Genomic DNA, 22,585 nt, shown 5'->3' on the forward strand with positions numbered 1-22,585 from the left:
TCTATGTGCCTGTGCCAGTCAACCACCCGTAGTAAATGAGAGGCTTGGTGATAGGCCATCATATCTGGTAGGCCTAGTCCCCCTCTCTCTTTGGGTCTCGTCAAGGCGTGACGGGCTATGCGGGGGGGTTTGTCTGCCCAAACAAATCTTGAGAGTAATGAGTTTAAGAGTCGGAAAAATGATCTTGGGATGTGAATGGGCAATGCTTGGAGAATGTAGAGTATTCTGGGCAAGATATTCATCTTAACTATTGAACATCTACCGAACCAAGAGAACAGGCCTTTGTTCCATAATGTCAGATCCCTTTTGATGTTATTTAATAGACTTGGGTAGTTGGCTGCGTAGAGGTTGGAGGTATCTGTGGTTAGATAGACACCCAAATATTTGATATTGTCACTAGCCCAGCGAAAGGAGAAAGAGTCTTTTAGTTCTGAGAATAAAGAGCTTGATAAAGATATGTTGAGTGCGGCGGATTTTTGGTAGTTAATCTTAAAGTTTGATAACCCGCCATATATGCGGAGTTCGTTTAGGAGATTTGGGAGGGAGATAAGGGGGGTTGAGAGGAAGAACAATAGGTCGTCTGCGTATGCGGCTACCTTGTGCGTGGAGCCCCCTAACTGAACTCCCCCAATGTTGGTATTGGCCCTAATATGAGCGAGGAGTGGCTCCAAGCACAAGACAAAAAGGAGAGGAGAAAGAGGGCAACCTTGTCACGTGCCGTTTGAGATTAGGAATGGTGTGGAGAATTGACCGTTTGCTCTGATCACTGCTGAGGGGAAGGAGTATAGACTGGATATCCAGCGCATCATATTCTGGCCTAACCCTAAGTACCCTAGGGTTGCTTGCAGGAAATCCCAATTGATTCTATCAAAGGCTTTGTCCGCGTCTGTGGACAGGAGGCATATGGGTGTGGATGTTTTTTTTGCCTGGTGAATGATGTTGATGGCCTTGATAGTGTTATCCCTTGCTTCTCTCAATGGCACAAAGCCCGCCTGATCTCCGTGTATAACGTCACGAAGGAGGGGTGATAGGCGAGTGACGAGAATTTTCGAAAAGATTTTTAAATCTACGTTTAAGAGGGATATGGGGCGGTAACTCTGGCATTGGGAGGGATCTTTCCCCTCCTTTGGGATTACTGTGATGAAAGCTTTCAAGGTGTCCCTTGGTAAGCTGGCTCCTGCAGGGAGGGAATTGAAGGCCCGGAGGAAATGAGGGGATAGGGCATTATAAAAGGTCTTATAGTATGCGAGGGTGAAACCATCTGGGCCGGGGGCTTTCCCTGTCTGTGATTCTTTTAATGCCTGGGCTAGTTCTTCTGGTGAGATGGGTGATTCCAGCGCCTGGAGTACGTCCTGTGGGAGATGTGGCAGGCCTGAGTTTAGGATATAGGAATGAATTGTTTCTCTCCGTGCAATGTGTTCGTGCTCTGAAATGGGTGGGGATAGGTTGTATAGGGAGTGATAGTAGTCCCGGAACGCTTCTGCTATCTGTTGTGGCAGGTGGAGGTTATCTCCTGATGGGGAGGAGATTTTTGGAATGTAGGAACGTGTCCTCTCCTTCCTCAGGGCTCGGGCCAGGGTCCGGCTAGGCTTGTTGCCGAATTCATAAAAATGTCTCCTGCATTTAGTTAGACAACCCTTAGCACGTGACATGTACAGAGAACGTACTTTTTCTCTTAATTGTGTTAACTCCCGTCCCACTCCTGCGTCTAGGGTTTGCTTGTGAGCTGTCTCCAAGGTCTGGATACGACTCATGAGGTTCCCGAGTTGGATCCCGCGTTCTTTTTTAATTCTGGAGCCAATGCTAATGAGAACGCCACGGGTAACACATTTGTGGGCTTCCCATATTGTAAGCGGGGCGGTCTCTGGGGTCGCATTGTTCCTAAAGTATTCTTCTAAAGTGTCTTGTATCTCCTTGTTGATCAGTGGGTCTTGTATGAGGGATTCATTAAGGCGCCACTGCCATGTCCTACGGTGTAGTGAGGGGAGAGAGAGTGAGATAGAAATTAATGCGTGGTCTGAAAAAGAGATGTTGTCAATGTGCGCTGATGTGATGAGGGGGAGGCTAGCATGCTGAACCAGGAAATAGTCAATTCTGGAGTAGGAGTTGTGCGGGCGAGAGAAGAAGGTATAATCTTTGGTGGAGGGGTGGGCAATTCTCCAAGCATCCACTAACTGGTGTTCATAAAGTGTCTTGCGAAACCTGCGGTGTGTGGACCCTGGTAGACTACTGACCCCTTTTGAGTTGTCTATGGCTGGGTTAAGGGACATGTTGAAGTCGCCCCCAAGTATCAGGGTGCCCTCCCGAAATTCCTCCAAATCCTCCAAGGCCCTCTCTAGGAAAGAGACCTGGGCGGAGTTGGGGAGGTAGAGTGAGGCCAAAGTGACTGTGGTGTCGCCCAACCTACCCTTGACGAAGAGGTATCTACCCACTCCATCCATCCGCGTGTCCGAGTGCTCCCAGGGGATGGAACCTGCAATGAGAATGGAGACTCCTTTACTTTTGGAGGCCGGGCAAGCGCTGTGGTAGACATCTGGGTAACGAGCATCCTTTAGCCTGGGAATAGAATCCGCTCTGAAATGGGTTTCTTGTGTGAAGGCAACGTGAGCTCTTTTATGCCAGAGAAGCCGGAGCAACGAGGACCTCTTCTCCGGAATGTTCAGACCCTGTACGTTGATGGAGACAATATTAAGGTTAGGTTTGACAGAAGGCATTGTTCGATTGAGCTAAGGCCGCACCTGGAGGGCCGACCCGGAGGAGGGAAGAAGGCAGGTGTCTACTCTCTTAGGGAGAGGGAGACCGAGACCAGTAAGTGGTGGGAAATTAAGATAAGCAGGGAGGAGCCCGAGAGAGAGTGAGAAGGAGGAGGATTATTCAATTCTAAGCGCAAAAGAATTGGCATCCAAATTTTACGTACGGAATCTAATTTTCTCACTTCCCAATGTCATAGAAACCTGAAATTTGGCACGAGCATTGATTATGTCATAAGTAGGAAACGTTAATGGGTCCCAACTCGATTATTCAATTCTAAGTGCAAATTAATTAGTTTCCAAATTTTACGTACGGAATCTAATTTTCTCACTTCCCAATGTCATAGAAACTTGAAATTTGGCACGAGCATTGATTATGTCATAAATAGGAAAAGTTAAAGGGTCCCAACTCGATTATTCAATTCTAAGCGCCAAACAATTAGCATCCAAATTTTACGTATGCAATCTAATTTTCTCACTTCCCAATGTCATAGAAACTTGAAATTTGGCACGAGCATTGATTATGTCATAAATAGGAAACGTTAACGGGTCCCAACTCGATTATTCAATTCTAAGCGCAAAAGAAATAGCGTCCAAATTTTACATATGAAATCTAATTCTCTCACTTCCCGATGTAATTTGGCACGACCATTGATTATGTCATAAATAGGAAAAGTTAAAGGGTCCCAACTTGATTATTCAATTCTAAGCGCAAAAAAATTAGCGTCCAAATTTTACTTACAAAATCTAATTCTCTCACTTCCCAATGTCATAGAAACCTGAATGTTGGCACAAACATTGATTATGTCATGAATAGGAAAAGCAAATAGGTCCCAACTCGATTATTCAATTTTAAGCGCAAAAGAATTAGCGTCCAAATTTTACGTACGGAATCTAATTCTCTCACTTCCCAATGTCATAGAAACCTGAAATTTGGCACAAGCATTGATTATGTCATAAAAAGGAAAAGTTAATAGGTCCCAACTCGATTATTCAATTCTAAGCGCAAAAGAATTAGCGTCCAAACTTTACATACGGAATCTAATTCTCTCACTTCCTGATGTCATCTATATATATAAAAGTGAATGAAGGTCTGTCTGTCCTTTTTGCGCTACTACACCATTCATCTAATTGCCATGAAACTTTGAGAAGTTGTTGAGTACACTGCTGGGAAGATTACTGGCATAGTACATCTATCCTACGACAGGTGGCGCGCGTGCGAGCATCGTCGACAGTTATGCCCCAGACAAAGATCGTTTGATTTCCATCTCAAGCACAAAAGCAAAAGGCATTACGAGCAAGCGTGATCAACTACAAAATGATGCATCTGCCAAACGTTTCGCAAGACAATTGCTGGATATTGAGAATGCTGAGGTAAAATGAAAGCTGTGCTGTGATTGTTTGCTATTTCTTATACTGCTGAGGTAACATGAAAGCTGCTCTGTGATTGGTTGCTATATATTATACTGCTGAGGCAACATGAAAGCTGTGCTGTGATTGGTTCTTACTTATACTACTGAGGCTACATGAAAGCTGTGCTGTGATTGGTTGCTATATATTATACCACTGAGGTAAAATGAATGCTGCGCTGTGATTGGTTGCTATTTTTCATATTGCTGAGGCAGAATAAAAGTTGCACTGTGATTGGTTGTTATTTCTCTTACTGCTGAGGTAACATGAACGCTGCGCTGTGATTGGTTGTTATATATTATACTGCTGAGGTAACATGAAAGCTGCGCTGTGATTGGGTGTTATATATTATAAAGCTGAGGTAACATGTAAGCTGCGCTACGATTGGTTGTTATATATTATACCACTGAGGTAACATGAAAGCTATGTTGTGATTGGTTGTTATCTAGATATATAAAAACGAATGTATGTATGTCTGTCTGTCTTCGCAGCAACGTGCAATGGGTAAGCTAGTTAATAAATATATTGAAAAGAATAAGGCCCAATACTACCCCTCCAGGCACCACACTAATAATGGTAACCCCTCCTATACTGTCCCCTGTGGTACCTCACTATTAAGGGTGACCCAATCAGAATATGTACCATTAACCCCTTAGTGACGGCGCTATCGTAAAACTATGTCCTGCTGTTGCAGGACGTGTATGGAGGGAGGTAGCGCCGCTATCTCCCTCCATACAGCGCGGGCGACAGCTGTTTATTACAGCTGACACCCGCGGGCAATAGCCACGTTCGGCCGATTGCGGCTATTAACCCTCTAAATGCCGCTGTCAATCCTGACAGCGGCATTTAAATCCCCCGAACGCTGTTTGGGGGTCCTGTACGCCCCCCCCACGGTGAGATCGGGGGAGCCGTGCAGGTGTCATGGCAGCCGGGGGCCTAATGAATGGCCCCAGGGCTGCCTTAACAAACTGCCTATCAAGCCATCCAATCAGGGTGGCCGGATAGACTGCCTGTAAAAAAGCAGTATGACGTAATGCTATAGCATTACGTCATACTGCAGGAGCGATCAAAGCATCGCATGTTAAAGTCCCCCAGGGGGACTTCAAAGTAAAGTAAAAAAAAGATCAATAAAGTTTTTTAAATTGTAAAAAAAAAAAAAGTTCTAAAAGTTTAAATCACCCCCCTTTTGCCATATCAATTATTAAAAAATCTAAATCATAAAATAAAAATATGTATTTGGTATTGCCACGTCCGTAAAAGTCCGATCTATCAAAGTAGTGCATTATTTTTCCTGCACGGTGAACGTTTTCCGAAAAAAAAACAAAAAAACCCGCCAGAAATACACTTTTTTAGTTACCCTGTCTTCCAGAAAAAATGCAATAAAAAGCGATCAAAAAGTTGTATGTATTCCAAATTGATACTATCGGAAACTACAGGACATCCCGCAAAAATTGAGCCCCTGCACAACTACATCGACAGAAAAATTAAAAAGTTATTGCGCGCACAAAATGACCGCAGAGAATAATTGAAAAAAATTAAATATCTTAAAAGAAAAATACAAGTACTACAGCAAAAAAAAAAAAAAACTATATAAGTTTGGTATCGGAGCAATCATACTGACCCATAGAATAAAAATATTAGGTCGTTTTTGTTGCAGTTTGTGCGCCGTACAAACAGGACGCACCGAAAGATGGTGGAATGTCGTTTTTTTTTCCATTTCTCTCCGCTAAGAATTTTTTTAAAGTTTTTCAGTAAATTATATGGTACAATAAATAGTGCCATTGAAAAATACAACTCGTCCCGCAAAAAACAAGCCCTCATACAGCGACGGCGATGGATAAATAAAGGAGCTATGATTTTTTAAAAGGGAGTAGGAAAAAACAAAAATGGAAAAAAGCAAAAAAGCTCCGTCACTAAGCGGTTAATAACGCCCCTCTATTTGCTATCATTGAGTCAGTTACTTACCCACTTACACACATTCCCACACTAGAACAAGCATTCTCATTTTATATACCAACCATTTATGCAGCACAGTTTTAAACGCTTTGGCAATATTCAAGATATATGACATCCAAGAACTCTCCTCGGTCCAGTCTGGAACTTACATCCTCTTAGAAGCTGATCAGGTTGGTTTGACTTGTGTGATCGCTCATAAACCCATGCTGATACGGAGTTATACAGTTATTTTCTTTCAGGTCCTCCAGGATAGCAGCTCTTAGAAATCCAGCAAACATTTTATCCACAATAGAAGTAAAACTTACTGGCCTATAGTTTCCGGGTTCATTTTTTGACCCCTTTTTCAATAATGGCACTACATTTGCTATGTGCTAATCCAATGAAACCGATCCTGTCACTATAGAGTCCTTGAATGGATACTATCTTTTCAAACAACTTGTTCTTATATGAAAGTCAGAGTGATGATTAGCAAAACTACTATCCCCTTCATGACATGGCGTATTTTGGGCTTAAGGACGCAACAATTTTTGGCGGATTTTCTTCTCTCTTTATCAAAAGTCATAACTTTTTTATTTTTCCGTCGACGCGGCCGTATGAGGGCTTGTTTTTTGCGTGGCGAACTGTAGTTTTTATCAGTGCCACTTTTGGGTACATAGACTATATTGTAAAACTTTTTTTTTTTTTTTAATGATAGCAGGGAGAGAAAACGCATCAATTCTGCCATAGATTTTTTTTTTCTTTTACAGCGCTACTCATGCAGCATAAATGAGACATTCCATTTTTTCTGCGGACTGGTACGGTTACAACGATACCAAAATTCTTACATTTTTTTTAGGTTTTCCCACTTTTCTGCAATAAAAACCCTTTTTCTGGGTAATCTTTTTTTTTTTTCTAAATCGCTGCATTCAAAGTCCTGTAACTTTTTTATTTTTTGATGTACAGAGCTCTATGAGGGCTTATTTTTTGCGAGACGAGCTGTAGATTTTATTGGTACCATTTTGGGGTACATACGGCTTTTTTGGTCACTTTTATTGCGTTTTTAGTGAGGCAAAATGCTAAAAATTAGCATTTTGCCTCAGTTTTTTAGCGTTTTTTTCCGTGCACAGTCAAAAGCATGTGCAACTCATTGTACGCATCGCTACGGATGCGACAATACCAAATATGTGGGATTTAATTTTTTTTTCACCTTTTTTTATGCTAATCTGACAAAAAGCATAAAAAATGTTTTTTTTACTCTTTTTTTACATTTTTTTTAAATTCTTTTTTGAATCTTTGTTTTTTTTACACTGTTTGTGTCCCTCTGAGGGACTTTAACCACTTCCCTGATGATCGCTGGTATAAGGCATGGCAGAGCTACTGCTCTGCCATGCCTTATCGCTTATACAGCGATCATAGGCACAGGCAATACAAGACGCCAGTGTCTGGCGTCCTGTTGCCATGGTGACAGGCCGGGCTCTCGCGATGACATCGCGAGTTCCGGCCGGAGACACAGAGGGAGCCGCGCTCCCTCTATGAACTCTCCCTGCCGCGATCTACTTAGATCGCGGCAGGGAAGGGGTTAACAGCGGGAAGCGCATCTCCGATGCTCCCCCGCTGCTGCAGCGGGATGCCGGCTGTGACTGACAGCCGGCTCCCGCTGCGGGATAGCGCGGGATCATATGTGATCCCGCGCTATCTCCAGGACGTAAGTTTACGCCCTGTTGCGGGAAGTACCAGGCTGCCAGGACGTAAACTTACGCCCTGCAGCGGGGAGGGGTTAATAACCTACATTTCATTTTCCTCTGTGAATACATTGCAGAGAAAAAAAAATAAATAGATTTCTTTACTCCTTCTCACTTTCTGCAATTCTTCCCTCATTACTTTTTAAAGAGCCAACAGTATGAACATTTTTAACATTTGTATAATTGATTAACAGTTTAGGGTTAGTTTTATTCTCTTTGGCAATGAGTCTGGGCTTTTACATTTGCTGTTTTTTTTTTACTTTTACATAATTTATTTTTTTTATAGCTTTTTAGTGCTTCTTTGTTGCCCCCCTTGTTTTAGTAGTTAATTTATAGAGATATCTTTGTTGTTTATTTACATATTTACATCTTTATTGAGCCACATTAGCATTCTTCTAATCGTAACCCTTTTATTCTTGTAAGACCTGTTGACAGTGAATATTTGGGTCCTATTCATTGCCTGTACTCTTATTTTTGAAGACATTGTTAGAGTCAATAAGGTTAAGAACATCTCTGAGCTGATCAAACTTTGCCTTCCTGAAATCTAGATTTTTTTTCCTCTCCCCAACAATACACCCTACTGAAAGGCAAGTCGAAATTCATTATATAATGGTCATGATTTCCTAAGAGTCCCCGACCTGTACACTTGTTCCGCCAGGTCTGTGGGTTGATACCAAGTCCAAAATGGCTGTCCCTCCAGTTGGGTTTGGTACAAGTACAGTTATTAGTGCCAGTTATTAACAGAAACGTATTACCTTTATGAGATTCGCAGGTTTCGGCTTCCCAGTTTATATCCGGAAAGTTAAAGTCCCCCATATTAATTAACTCATTGCGATTTGCTGCTTCATCTGTTTGTCTCAATAATAGATTTTCAGTGGCTTCTGTTATATTTGATGGCCCATAGAGAACCCTCTATGAAGATTTTATTATTGTTTTTCCATGTATCTCTACCCAGAGAGAATCCACATGTTGATTTCCCTCCCATATATCTTCCTGCAGTGTTGGCTTTAAACATGACTTTACATAAAGGCAGACTCCTCCCTTTCCAGTATTTCCTCTGAACAGACTGTTCAGGGATCAACACTGATTAATAGTGATGAGCAAACTTTCAAAAGTTTGGTTGAGTCATTTAGGCGAGTTTGGACTAAATGTTTGGTTCAGTCCATATTATTTTGAAGCAAACCAAAACTTCACCAACACTCCTAAGGGCTCTTACCCACTGGCAATAGACTTCCCTGTGATGCGAGAGTGAGTGAAAACACATGATCATGAAACGAGTTGTTTCATTCTCATTTGCAATGTCTTCACCAGCCCCATTGAAATCAATAGGAGGAGATCGTGAAGCAGCCTAGGAATCCCCGAGAGAGAGGAGAGAGAGGGGGGCGGAGCAACAGGGGATCTCTTACAGATCTCCCCATATTTGGAGAGGTAGGGGGTGGGGCTAGGGGGCCTTCCCAGTGCTTTCCCGAGAGTAGGAGCAGGGCTTAAGAGGTGTTATCAAAGTGATCCCTCTCTAGCCAAGTGTGGGGACGGGGCTAGCAGGCATATCCCTAAAAGTGGTGTTGAAGACCCATAATAGCCCTACATAACAATTTTAGGTCAACTAGAAGTGTCTCTAAGTATTTGTGAGCTATTTTATGGCAAAGTTAAAGGGGTTGTCCCGCGGCAGCAAGTGGGTCTATACACTTCTGTATGGCCATAATAATGCACTTTGTAATATACATTGTGCATTAATTATGAGCCATACAGAAGTTATAAAAAGTTTTTTACTTACCTGCTCCGTTGCTGGCGTCCTCGTCTCCATGGTGCCGACTAATTTTCGCCCTCCGATGGCCAAATTAGCCGCGCTTGCGCAGTCCGGGTCTTCTGCAATCTTCTATGGAGCCGCTCGTGCAGAATGCAGGCTCCGTGTAGCTCCGCCCCGTCACGTGCCGATTCCAGCCAATCAGGAGGCTGGAATCGGCAATGGACTGCACAGAAGAGCTGCGGTCCACGAAGACAGAGGATCCCGGCGGCCATCTTCAGCGGTAAGTATTGAAGTCACCGGAGCGCGGGGATTAAGGTAAGCGCTCCGGTAAGCTTCCTTTACCTCCCTGCATCGGGGTTGTCTCGCGCCGACCGGGGGGGGGGTTGAAAAAAAAAAAACCCGTTTCGGCGCGGGACAACCCCTTTAATGAAAACAAAGAAGGAAGAGAGTTTTTTTTTTTTCTTTTTCCTTCTTTCCTTTCCTTTTTCTTTTTCTCCTTAGAATTTTAGCAGGTTTGGCTGCGACAAACCACCCGAGGTTCAGGTTTTCAATGAACAAAACTTGTAGGAAAGTGAGAGTTTGACTGTTCCAGCTCACTCAACTCTAGTGTTGAAAACTGCAGGCACAGGAAAGCAGCCATCTGTACTGAGTGACTGCATGTTCAGCTATGCAGCTGAAGGTAGATTTTCCTAGAAATGTTCCTCAGTTACATAGCTGAATAGGGTAGGGGGGCTCTTTCAAAGCATTTTTCTCTTAAAAAAAAAACACCCTGAAATTGTAAAACATATTGAAAAAGGCCGCCTGCTCTTTAAAAAAAAAAGTTAAAGTTGTGAAAATCCTATTTGCGTATATAGGAAAATATTTAATAGAGATGATTGCTACTAAGGGTGACTACCCACTAGCTTTTTTTTTCCTCTGCAAATTCGCTGTGTTTTTTTTTCCAATTGTCAATGGGGCTTTCTAATGTTAAAAATGAAACACACCAAAAACGCAAGTTGCGTTGTGCTGCATTGCGTTTGTAACATCAGAAAGTCCCATTGACAATTGGAAAAAAAACGCAGCGAATTCGCAGTGGAAAAAAAACGCTAGTGGGTAGTCACCCTAAATGGGAATCTACAGGTTATAAAACTTGAGGGTTGACTTTTTCTCCTTGCATTATTGTTGTTTACTCAATATTCTTAAAGGGAACCTGTTATGTTCTTTAAGGTGCCCTCACTAACCTCAGTATAAAGAAGTGTGGACAATTGAGCTATTGGCACAGCTCTATAGATGAGAGGCAATTAGACCAGAGAAATAACCTGACTCCACTTTATTTAGATATACATCTAAGCTATCTACGTTTCGAAGACGCAGCCCCTTCTTCAGAAAGGCTAGGTAGAACACTTCTTCTCATCAAACTCTCGATCCACGTAGTCTGCCATCTTGGCTCCAGGATTGAGTGTCTGGGGTCTTATTTTTTTCCTCAATAGCTTGATTGTTCACTTTTTCAACATGCCATAACTACGCCTATCTTGGGCTGTTAGCACCTGAGAGCTGGATTGTTATCACTCATCGATTTATATTATTACACCCCTTTGGATGACTACTTTGGAGTAGCCTCACCTCACCCTTTCTGGAGCATAAAGAAGTGGGGTAAAGTGCAGTGGTTTTTAAGAACTTAAAGCATGTTTCTGCAGCTTCCTGCAGGGTATTAGTCCCACTTATTCCTGAGATGCTGTTAATTCCACCCACCCAATGTGATTGATAGTCTTCTAGACCTTGCACTGTATACTGAGAAAACTGGCAATTAGAAAGAGTGGGCGGACTGGCAGCACCTCATGAATGAGTAACCTCTCTCTTGCCAGGAGCTGCAGGAACCAGATGCAATTCCTTTAACCCCTTAGTGACCAAGCCTGTTTGCGCCTTAATGACCAGGCCAAATTTTGCAAATCTGACATGTGTCACTTTAACATGGAAAAACACCAGAAAGGTTTTGCATATCCAAGCGATTCTGACATTGTTTTTTTGCCACATGTTGTGCTTCATTTAGGCGGAAAAAATAGACCGATAGAAATTGTGTTTATTTATTAAAAGCGCCAAAATTGGGAAAATTTTGAAAAAATCGTCATTTTTTCACATTTCCAACTGCAATATCTTAAATATGTGCAAACATAATATAGAAATTTTTGCTAAGATTTATATTTCCACCCGTTTACTTTATTTTGGGCGCACATTGGAAAAACTTTCGTTTTTTTTTTACTATTTAGGAGACGTACAAATTTAACATAACTTTTTAGCATTTTGAGGAACACTTTGTTTTCCTATACCAAGCCGAGATTGGAAAGGCTCATGAGTGTCAGAATAATAGATACCCCCCCAAATGACCTCATTTTAAAAACTACACCCCTTAATGTATTCACTGAGGGGTGTCATGAGTATTTTGACCCCACAGTTTTTTTTCAGGAATTAATTCAATTTAGAGGAGAAAAAGTAAAATTTCATATTTTTGCAAATCTGTCATTTTAAAGACATATTTTTTTCCTATAGTTTACATGAAAATCAGGATTTACACCCCAAAATGGATACCCCTATTTCTGCCGTGTTCAGAAATATACCCATTGTGGCCCTATTGTTATATCTGAGTCCACAACGGGGCCCAAAATGAAAGGAGTAGTCAGTATCTTTCAAAACAGAAATTTTGCTTGAAGTCCTTTTAGGCCCCATAGCACACATGTAGAGTTCTTGAGCGCCCAAAACCATAGAAAACCCCCACAAATGACCCCATTTTGAAAACTAGACCCCTTAAGGAATTTATCTAGGGGTGTACTGCATATTTTGACTCCACAGTTTTTGAATGAATTCAAACCAAGCAAAAGGAAAAAATTGTGATTTTCGTTTTTTCGGCAATTCTGTCATTTTAAAAACAGCTTTTTTTGTACAGCACACATATGAAGGAAGACTTGCACCCAAAAATGGATACCCCTGTTTGTCCCGTGTTCAGAGACATACCCATTGTGGCCCTAATCTTATGTCTGGATACACAACGGAGCCCAAAATGAAAGGAGCGACCGGTGGCTTTCGGAACACAAATTTTGCTTGAAGTCCTTTTAGGCCCCATTGCCCACTTGTAGAGTTCTTGAGCGCCCAAAACCATAGAGAACCCCCACAAATGACCCCATTTTGAAAACTAGACTCCTTAACGAATTTATCTAGGGGTGTACTGCGCATTTTGACCCCACAGTTTTTGAATAAATTCAAGCAAAGCAAAAGGAAAAAATTTGGATTTTTGTTTTTTTGGCAATTCTGTCATTTTAAAAACAGCTTTTTTTGTACAGCACACATATGAAGGAAGACTTACACCCCAAAATGGATACCCCTGTTTGTGCTGTTTTCAGAAATATACCCATTGTGGCCCTAATCTTATGTCCGCATGCACAACGGGGCCCAAAATAAAAGGAGTAATCGGTGGCTTTCAGAACATAGATTTTGCTTGAAGTCCTTTTAGGCCCCATTGCCCACTTGTAGAGTTCTTGAGCGCCCAAAACCATATAGAACCCCCACAAATGACCCCATTTTGAAAACTAGACCCCTTAACGAATTTATCTAGGGATGTACTGCATATTTTGACCCCACAGTTTTTGAATAAATTTAAGCAAAGCAAAAGGAAAAAAATAGGATTTTCATTTTTTGGGCTATTGTGTCAATTTAAAAACAGTTTTTTTTGTACAGCACACATATAAATGAAGGCTTTCACCCCAAAATGGATACCCCCGTTTGTCCCGAGTTCAGAAACATACCCATTGTGGCCCTAATCTACTTACAGGACGCATGGCAAGGCCTATAAAGGACGGAACACCTGTTGGATTATAGGGCACAACTGAATAAATTCCAGGCCCCATTGCTTATTTGTACAGAATAAAGATTGACTCCCTAAAAATTCCCCCCCTCCCCCTCCGCGCCCTTTTTGGCGTTCGCAAATCTTAGATAAAAGTAAAAATGTGAACTGTGTAGTATTTCCGAAGACAGGGGTAATTACGGAGGCTGGTTGAATGGGCCCATGGGGCAATAAAACCGGGTATCCCCCCCCCCCTCCTCTCATGCTTTTTGGGGGTATTTCATGACCTCAGTGGCGGGTATGGGGTGTAAAAAGTGGCGTTCCGTGAGTCTCCGTAAGCTTGATGAGGTGCGGCGGTCTCACACAGAAGGCGCTCAACAAGGTGCTCCTGGAACTGCAGGAAAGCGAGCGTTCCCGGGGCTTCTTGTAAAATACGTATCACAGGTAGCGGTCTGAATAACGCCGGGCTCACGCGGGTGCAGGCGGAATCCGCTTGCGGAGGCCCACAGCGGATCCCATCTGTGAGCCCGGCTGTGACCCTGCGTACGGCTGCGTAATGTACTGCGCATAACTGCGTACTCACACAGGCGGTCATGCACAGTACACCTTTGTTTGTATTTCCCGCACCATCGCTTAGCGATGACGCGGGTACCCGCAGCCCGTATACAATGTAGTTGCGTATGGACTGCGGGTATATCCGCGACCATGGAGCACAATGGGCTCTATGTTGCCGATATCCGCAGTAAAATAGAACCTGCTCCATTCTCTTTTCTGCGAGTGGATTACACAATTCCAACCCGCTAATGTGAGCGGAATTGTGTAATCCAATGCGATTGATCTGCGTATTACCGCGGATCAGACGCATGTGGAATCCGTCATTCCTATCCGGTCATGTGAGACCGGCCAAAGGTAGATCGCTACCTTTTTATCACGTGACCGGGGACCGCTCAACAAGGGCACTGCTCCAGGCTCTCTGTGACCGTTGGTCGCTGGGAGCAAGGAGATTTTAAATTTCCTGGGCTCCCTGACTCCTGCGCATGTGTCCGGCTTTTTGCCGGCAATCGCATGTGCAGAATCCTGGAAGGTCCACGGAGGAAGATCGCGTCGGGATTCAAATACGGAGGCCTCCGGTAAAAAGATTCATCTCCTCTCACCGATCGCATCAGTGAGGGGAGATGAAACTTCAAATTTTTTTTTAAACTTTTACATGATCGCCATTATTGGATAATGGCGAACACGTGACCAGGAACCGCTCACCGCGGACCCCCATTAAATCTCCATGCTCTTGGCTACGTTTTGTAGCCAGGAGCAAGGAGAATTTAAATTATCCTGGCAATCCACAGCTTTTGCGCATGCGCCCGCCATTTTGGCGACGGGCGCGTGTGCAGAAGCTGTGGTAAGGTCCGCGGATAAATCTGGGGGCCTTAGGTACGTACTTTCATCCTCCCTCACGGATATGATCCATGAGGGGAGATGAAACATACGCTTTTTAAACTTTTAAAAACTTTTTTTTACTTTTTTTTTTTTTAACTTTTTTACACTTTTTTCTCACTTTACATGATCACTGTCATCCATTGGATGACAGTGATCATGTCCCCGGTATAATCTCTCTGCTCCTAGCTACACATGCCAGCCAGGAGCAGAGGGATTTTAAATTTCCCGGGGCTCGAGCCCGTCTGTTCACGCGCCCGATGTCAATCATCGGGCGCGCATGCGCAGACGGGGATTCGGGTCCCGGGACATCGGGACACCGCTGAGGACTGGGGGTGAGTATTTTCACCTCCCCTCATGGATCCGATCCATGAGGGGAGGTGAAACTGACTTTTTTAAAACTTTTTTTTAACTTTTTCGCGATCGCCGCTAACCATTGGATAACGGCGATCGCGGTACCGGGGACCGCTCACCGCAGTCCCCGCTGACATCTCCTGCCTCCCGGCTACCTACAGGAGCCGGGAGCCAGGAGATTTTAAATCTCCCGCGCCGCCGGGCCTTCTGCGCATGCGGCTGACGTAATGCCGCCTGGCGCGCATGCGCAGAAGACCGGCTTCGGGCCCCGGAGCGGCAGGAGAGCGGGGAGCAGCGTGCCAGACCTGGGTGAGTAATTTCAGCTGCTCCGATGGATCCGATCCATCAGAGCAGCTGAATCTTTAACTTTTATGTACTTTTATTTACTTTTTTTGCGATCGGCGCTATCCATTGCATAGCGCCGATCGCAATGCCGGGGGGGGCTCCGAACAGCCCGGGATGACAGCTCCATGCTGTCAGCTACCTGCGGACACCGACAGCATGGAGCTGTCACGTCCACAGCCCGAGGGGCACTATTCTCTGCAGGAAGCATGTTTTTACGTCCTCAGAGAATAGAGCCCACTTCGGGAGGACGTAAAAACACTATGGGCTGGTCGTTAAGGGGTTAAAAACCACTGCACATTACTCCATAGGTGATCGTCCGCTGATCTCAGCATCTGTCACTACTGGTATTAGTAAGGGCAGAATAAAGTTAATGGCATGTTCTCTTTAATAAAAGACATAAATGTTTTAACTGTTTGCTTGTTCTTAGTTGAGTTAGATAACAATCTGAACAGGTTTTATTTATGATCAATACAATAAAGGGTTCACTTTCTTTTTCTTGCAACTGTAGAGAGCAGCCCAGGTGACACAGCTGGAGTGCTGCTTCACTTCTATCTTGTGCTAGTATCCAATTCTGGTTTGGGCAAAAAATCAAGAAAAACTGCAAAATAACATTTTTTTTTTATTTCCTAGCAACAAATGGAATCACTATCTGCACAAGAGCTGGATGACGTCTTAGATTCAGTGGAAAGCAGTACATTGCCAATGGAACAAAAAACTATTGACCCTACATATATAAATTCTACGCAAAGCAAACCATCAGAATATTGTTTTTTTGGAAGATCTTGGATTTTTGATTTTGCATTGTCTAGAGCACCTCCTGTAAGGCACATAGGGGTGACTGATGGCTTTACCAGACATCTTCAATTAATGGCATGTCTATATATACTAAGCAGAAGGAATGAATACAGTGTGGAAGCAAATCAATCAGAGCGTGGTATCACATCAATCCGGGCACTGCCTCAAGTATGTAGATTAAAATGAACAAAATATTTACCATCCAATTGTCATACTCTAAAAGAAATTAAGATGCAAGACTACCACAGGGAATGCTTTGTTAGTGCAAACAAAACTGTTTGCTATACAATATGCTTCTGGGGTCCAAATTCAGTTAGAGGATCAGTTGAGCTTGGGAAATAGATCTCACCACAACATCACTTAGTGTGATCAAAGTTATCTGTTTATTGATTGACAGGCATCAGTTGTTATAGAGGCACATGCTTCGATTACAATAATTCAAATCTATTATAATTCATTTATTGCCATTGGCGGATAAAACACAGTATGAATATGCAAGATAAGGAATTCAGCATCCAAAATGCCAAGCAAATGCAACACAGGTGCAGTAGAATCATACATGATAAGTTTCTTTCAACACAAAAGTATAGTAATGATAAACAATAAGGGTTTAGAGTGTCCCTCTTAAAACTTAGCTTTTATTAATAAAAATGTATATAAAAAGGATTTTTTGTGAATCCTAAAACAGACACAGATACAGACAACAAAAATTAGTATAACGTGACCGGCGTTATCTCCCGAAAAAATGTAAGCCAAAGTCAGGTATCTGGGGAGACGTTTTTAGGTAAAAAAAAAAAAAAAAACTCCCTTAGCGGATAAGTGAATCCTGTTACCCAGTACCTAAAAGGTAGTTATTGGCTGGGGATATTTCAAGGGTCAATTTTGAAAAATCAAGTTCCTGACTTGTAAATAGTTATATCAGCTAGCGTACTGTTCAAGAAGACGGTTTGTGCTTAAAGGAGATGTCTCGAGGAAGCAGTGAATTTTTTTTTTTGCCCAGTCCCCCCCATTAAGTACACATTACTAAGCCCCCCTGTAAATGACTTTTCTAGCTGGTTCGTACTTACCGTTCCAGCGTTTCAGCAACTTATAAAAGTTTCCCCAAGATGGCCGCCGGCTCTTTTCCCGTCGCTCGCTGCAGCCCGACGTGCGCGCTCCCGAGACGCTGCCAGCTGTGTCTCCATGGCAACCAGACGCCCCGCAGCCGCCGACCGGACCCACCGCAGCCGCCGACCAGTCACCCACCGCCAGGCAGCAGGTAACCGGCGCAGCCCCCCCCCATCACAGCGGCAGCCCCCCCCGGCACAGCGACAGCCCCCCCCCGGCCCAGCGCTAGTTCCCCCGGCCTAGCGACAGCCCCCCCCGGCCCAGCGACAGCCCCCCCCGGCCCAGCGCTAGTTCCCCCGGCCTAGAGACAGCCCCCCCCCGGCCCAGCGACAGCCCCCCCCGGCCCAGCGCTAGTTCCCCCGGCGCAGCGACAGCCCCCCCCGGCCCAGCACTAGTTCCCCCGGCGCAGCGACAGCCCCCCCCCCGGCCCAGCGACAGCCCCCCCCCGGCCCAGAGCTAGTTCCCCCGGCGCAGCGACAGCCCCCCCCATCGCAGCGACAGCCCCCCCCCCATCGCAGCGGCAGCCCCCCCCCGGCGCAGCCCGGCGCAGCGGCAGCCCCCCCGTCCCATCACTTACCAGGACAGCTGGACGGCGGGACAGCTGGGCGGCTTCTCCGGACAGCTCGGCAGCTCTGCACCTTCCTCTAACAGAGGAAGGTACAGAATGGCCGCTCCAGCGCGCTCCCGAGCAGTGACAGCTCGTCTGCGCATGCGCAGAAGAGCTGTAGCGGGGAGCACACTGAAGCGGCTCGTGCTGAATGGAGAAGACCGGACTGCGCAAGCGCGTCTAAAAAAGCAAGCTGCCGGCGAATTTAGACGGAACCATGGAGACGAGGACGCTAGCAACGGAGCAGGTAAGTGGAATAACTTCTGTATGGCTCATATTTAATGCACGATGTATATTACAAAGTGCATTAATATGGCCATACGGAAGTGTATAACCCCACTTTGTTTCGCGAGACCACCCCTTTAAATGAACAGTGCACGGTTATATCTTATAGAGGTCGCTGTCTGATAAAACACCTATCTTGGACACACATCAACACATAGAGTACATGAATGTCCCAAATCAGGATGTATGTACCAAGAGAAAAAGGATGGTGGATATAACCTGGTCAATGCCACGTAAGTCCCGATGTTTCTAGGCAACAAGAAGGGAAATTGAAAAAGACCCAACCAAATTTGATTAGGTACTAAATTTCCAAAGTACAGAGGTTCTACGCGTTTCCACTACATATCACGTAGTTTCATCAGGAACCAAAACAAACAGGTACAAATAATCAAATTGAAAAATTGGTGTGGCAGACTCCCAAAATGTAGAGAGTACCACCTAGATGAGGAGGTGCTGCTGCTGTTTTTTATTTTCGTTCCTGCATTGTCTTGGGGGGGATTACTGGGCTATTTGAATTTGCTAGACCTGGTTATAGGATTGACTACCTCCTCATCTAGGTGGTACTCTCTACATTTTGGGAGTCTACCACACCAATTTTTCAATTTGATTATTTGTACCTGTTTGTTTTGGTTCCTGATGAAACTACTTGATATGTAGTGGAAACACGTAGAACCTCTGTACTTTGGAAATTTAGTACCTAATCAAATTTGGTTGGGTCTTTTTCAATTTCCCTTCTTGTTGCCTAGAAACATCGGGACTTACGTGGCATTGACCAGGTTATATCCACCATCCTTTTTCTCTTGGTACATACATCCTGATTTGGGATATTCATGTACTCTATGCGTTGATGTGTGTCCAAGATAGGTGTTTTATCAGACAGCGACCTCTATAAGATATAACCGTGCACTGTTCATTTAAGCACAAACCGTCTTCTTGAACAGTACGCTAGCTAATATAACTATTTACAAGTCAGAAACTTGATTTTTCAAAATTGACCCTTGAAATATCCCCAGCCAATAACTACCTTTTAGGTACTGGGTAACAGGATTCCCTTATCCGCTAAGGGAGTTTTTTTTTTTTTTTTTTTTACCTAAAAACGTCTCCCCAGATACCTGACTTTGGCTTACATTTTTTCGGGAGATAACGCTGGTCACGTTATACTAATTTTTGTTGTCTGTATCTGTGTCTGTTTTAGGATTCACAAAAAATCCTTTTTATATACATTTTTATTAATAAAAGCTAAGTTTTAGGAGGGACACTCTAAACCCTTTCTGTGACAAGTATTATCGACATCCAGGTGTTTATCCTGCTACTGTGAAACCCCCTAATGATAAACAATAAGTTGCTTAGACAGAATATTTTGGAACATATCTTAACAGCTAGGAACATGTCATCTTGACCTGCCGGCCAGTCTAAATCTTACATGGTTATCTCCTGCAGCTCTGGCCTCTGTTGTTTGAGTAACTATTTATTATCTATCAGTCCTCAAGAAAGAGGACAAATGAATATAATGAAAAGAGGCATACAAGATGGCTACCTGACACAAAATAGCTACAAATAGGTTGGAACATTGAGTCATATTCATTTCACTAACAGCTGCTTCATTTTACAAAACTACCTGCTGGGGGAACATGCTGCTCCTCTTCTGGGAAACTCTGATGTTCAGGCAGCACACACACCACACATTTGTGGCTAAAATGGTATCAAGCATGGATTATGTCCTCTATTAGTTCTAGAATAATTATACTGGGCAGTAGTCTTCAAACTTTGGCACTCAAGGTGTTCCAATCATGCCACAGCAGCTACAGTATGGGTATGTGCGCATATAGCACAAATGCTGTGGATCGTCTATATGAATTTGCACTCGAAAAATCTGCAACAGATTCAAGTACTTTCCATACAGATGAGATTTCATCTACTTCCTGCTGAATTTTTATACACTGTAGTTTTCCTGTCCTACGGATTTTAAAATCAAGTTGTGAATTTCATCCATTTCAATGTAAAATTGGGAAATCTGCAACAACACCCACATGCTGCACTCGGGAATTTTTCTGCAGATTCACAATTGGATATGCAGCAAATTTTTCCTCTATACGTGAACCTATCCAAAATAAACAATACAAGCATACTATGCATTGTACATATATATTGTGTTTTACCCCATTCTACAATCTAGGTGCAGGTATTAGATATTACATACAGGCTTTGCTTTTGGTCAGTTCAACCCCTTAACAACAAATGATGTAAATGCTTTCAGGGTTCATATAGAGTAGGGGGGGGGGGGGGCGATCCTACTTTATACAAGTCGGGTATACAAGTTTCTTACAGCTGCCACCTGCCAGCAAGAGTGTTGATCGCAGCTATTGATCCTGTACATGCTGCTGTCAGTTTTGACAGCGGCATTTAAGTACCTCTATTGTTTTTAGAGGGTCCTGAATGACCCATTTGTGATGTGATCACGTTGTGCCATTTAGTTTACCATGGCAGCCTAGGGCCTCCTGAAGACCTCAGTACTGCCATGGCTGATTGCCAGTGCCGTGGCTTGATAGACTGTCTGGCAGATCGCAGGACTAATCAAACAAGTTTTGGGAAAAATTTAGTATAAAGCAATCAAAAAGTTGTATGTAATGCAAAATAGTACCAATAGAAGCTACTGGACATTCCACAAAAAAAAACTAGCCGTCAAACAACTATTTTCACAAAGAAAAGAAAAAGTAATGTCTGTCAGAGGCCTCTTTCACACGGGTGACAGCGATTTCACCGCAATGAAATCACTGCAATATCGTAGCTGTGTTCTGAGCAATATCGCTGCATTTTCTCATGGCAATATCGCCACGAAATATAAGCCCTACCCAGAAAATAAGCCCTAGCTGCATTAAAAAAAACTAACAAAACAACAATGCATCACCTAACAAACTTGTTTGTCTGATTGGTTCTCATGTGCCGCAGCTGAGCCAATTACTCGATAAACCAATCACAGCCATCGCATTGAATGGCTATGATTGGTTCATTGAGCGCTGCAGTGATTGGCTGAGCCGCAGCGCTCTAAAACCAATCAGCACTTCCTAGAGGCAGAGTTTTTGAACTCTCTTACCAGGAAGCACTGGCTGAAGACTATAGACAATTGTGCCGGAGCTTCCGGAGGAGAATTGCCACAGAGTGGACAGCGCCTGTTAGGTGATGTATGGTTTTTCTTCTTTTTATGCAGCTAGAGTTTATTTTAGGGACAAGCAGTAGGATTTCCTACTATAAAAGTTGCATCGTACCGCATATACATGTAATCGATGCAACACGAATGAAGGCTCCATAGTGAAACATGGGCTGCAAAACATTGCAAATCACGGCTGCAGAGAGCATGCTGCAATTTTTTTCTCGCAATGTAGCATCCTACAAAACATCAGTAATGTGAAGGAACCCATAGGAAAGCATGGGCTTCACATACATGCAATAAGTAGCACACACACACTTTTTATTGAAAATACATTTCATGTTCCATACAGATTTTGATTTGATGCATAGTTGACTGTTTTTTGTCCTTTCAGGGATCTGTAAAATTTCACTACAAGCGGTCTCCACTCCAGTTTGCAGGGATATGTCCTGACGCGCTAATCTGTGGGTTTAATGACATTTTGTTGAAAAAGGTAAAACGACCCTGACTGGAAGAAGCAGAATTATGTAAACCTCTGCCATAATGGATTTTATCTGTTTCTTTTTTACTTTATCATTGCTTGTGCTGCCATTTGATGTATTTTCTGAAATTGATTATTTCATAAAATGTATTTATGACATTATATTGTCTTTTACATATTGCAGAAGGGGGTGCACTATATTTATACATTTTGGCGTGTACTGCATTAGTATTCAATTTACAATTCAAAATCTATAGGTCTTCAACACTATTGGACTGTATTGCCAAAAATACTTTCAATACTAACCTGAGTTTTAAATATATTGGCATTTTATTCTATTTGTATATTACACACATTTACTGCTAGTAAGACTTTATGGATCTTTCCTGCATGTTTCCTGCAAGACCAGTCACCTGCCACATCCGATCTGTGGGCAGCATGTGATGTAGCGAGATGCCGAGTAGGTTACATAGTATGTTAGGCTGAATGAAGACAATGTCCATCTAGTTCAGCCTGTTTTAACCTCTCCTTGGTTGGTCCAGAGGAAAGCAAAAAAAAGTGAGCCAATTAGCTCCTATGGAGGAAAACAATTCCTTCCTGACTCCATAATGGCAGTTAGAGTAATCCCTGGATC

At 43.3% G+C, this 22,585-nt stretch overlaps 1 protein-coding gene across 1 annotated transcript in view; it reads left to right on the forward strand.

Annotated features, from left to right (window-relative positions):
• The window catches only part of MYO19 (myosin XIX), a 343,753-nt gene extending 321,640 nt beyond the window's left edge, over positions 1-22,113 (forward strand). Inside the window, exons 23-24 of the mRNA XM_066578554.1 lie at positions 16,159-16,491; positions 21,865-22,113. Of these exons, the coding sequence (XP_066434651.1) occupies positions 16,159-16,491; positions 21,865-21,978 (447 nt within the window). The 3' untranslated portion in view covers positions 21,979-22,113. The remainder of the gene's footprint in view (positions 1-16,158; positions 16,492-21,864) is intronic.
• Positions 22,114-22,585: the final 472 nt, after the last annotated feature.

This window comes from Eleutherodactylus coqui, chromosome 1, assembly GCF_035609145.1.
Source record: "Eleutherodactylus coqui strain aEleCoq1 chromosome 1, aEleCoq1.hap1, whole genome shotgun sequence".
Classification (NCBI taxonomy): domain Eukaryota; kingdom Metazoa; phylum Chordata; class Amphibia; order Anura; family Eleutherodactylidae; genus Eleutherodactylus; species Eleutherodactylus coqui.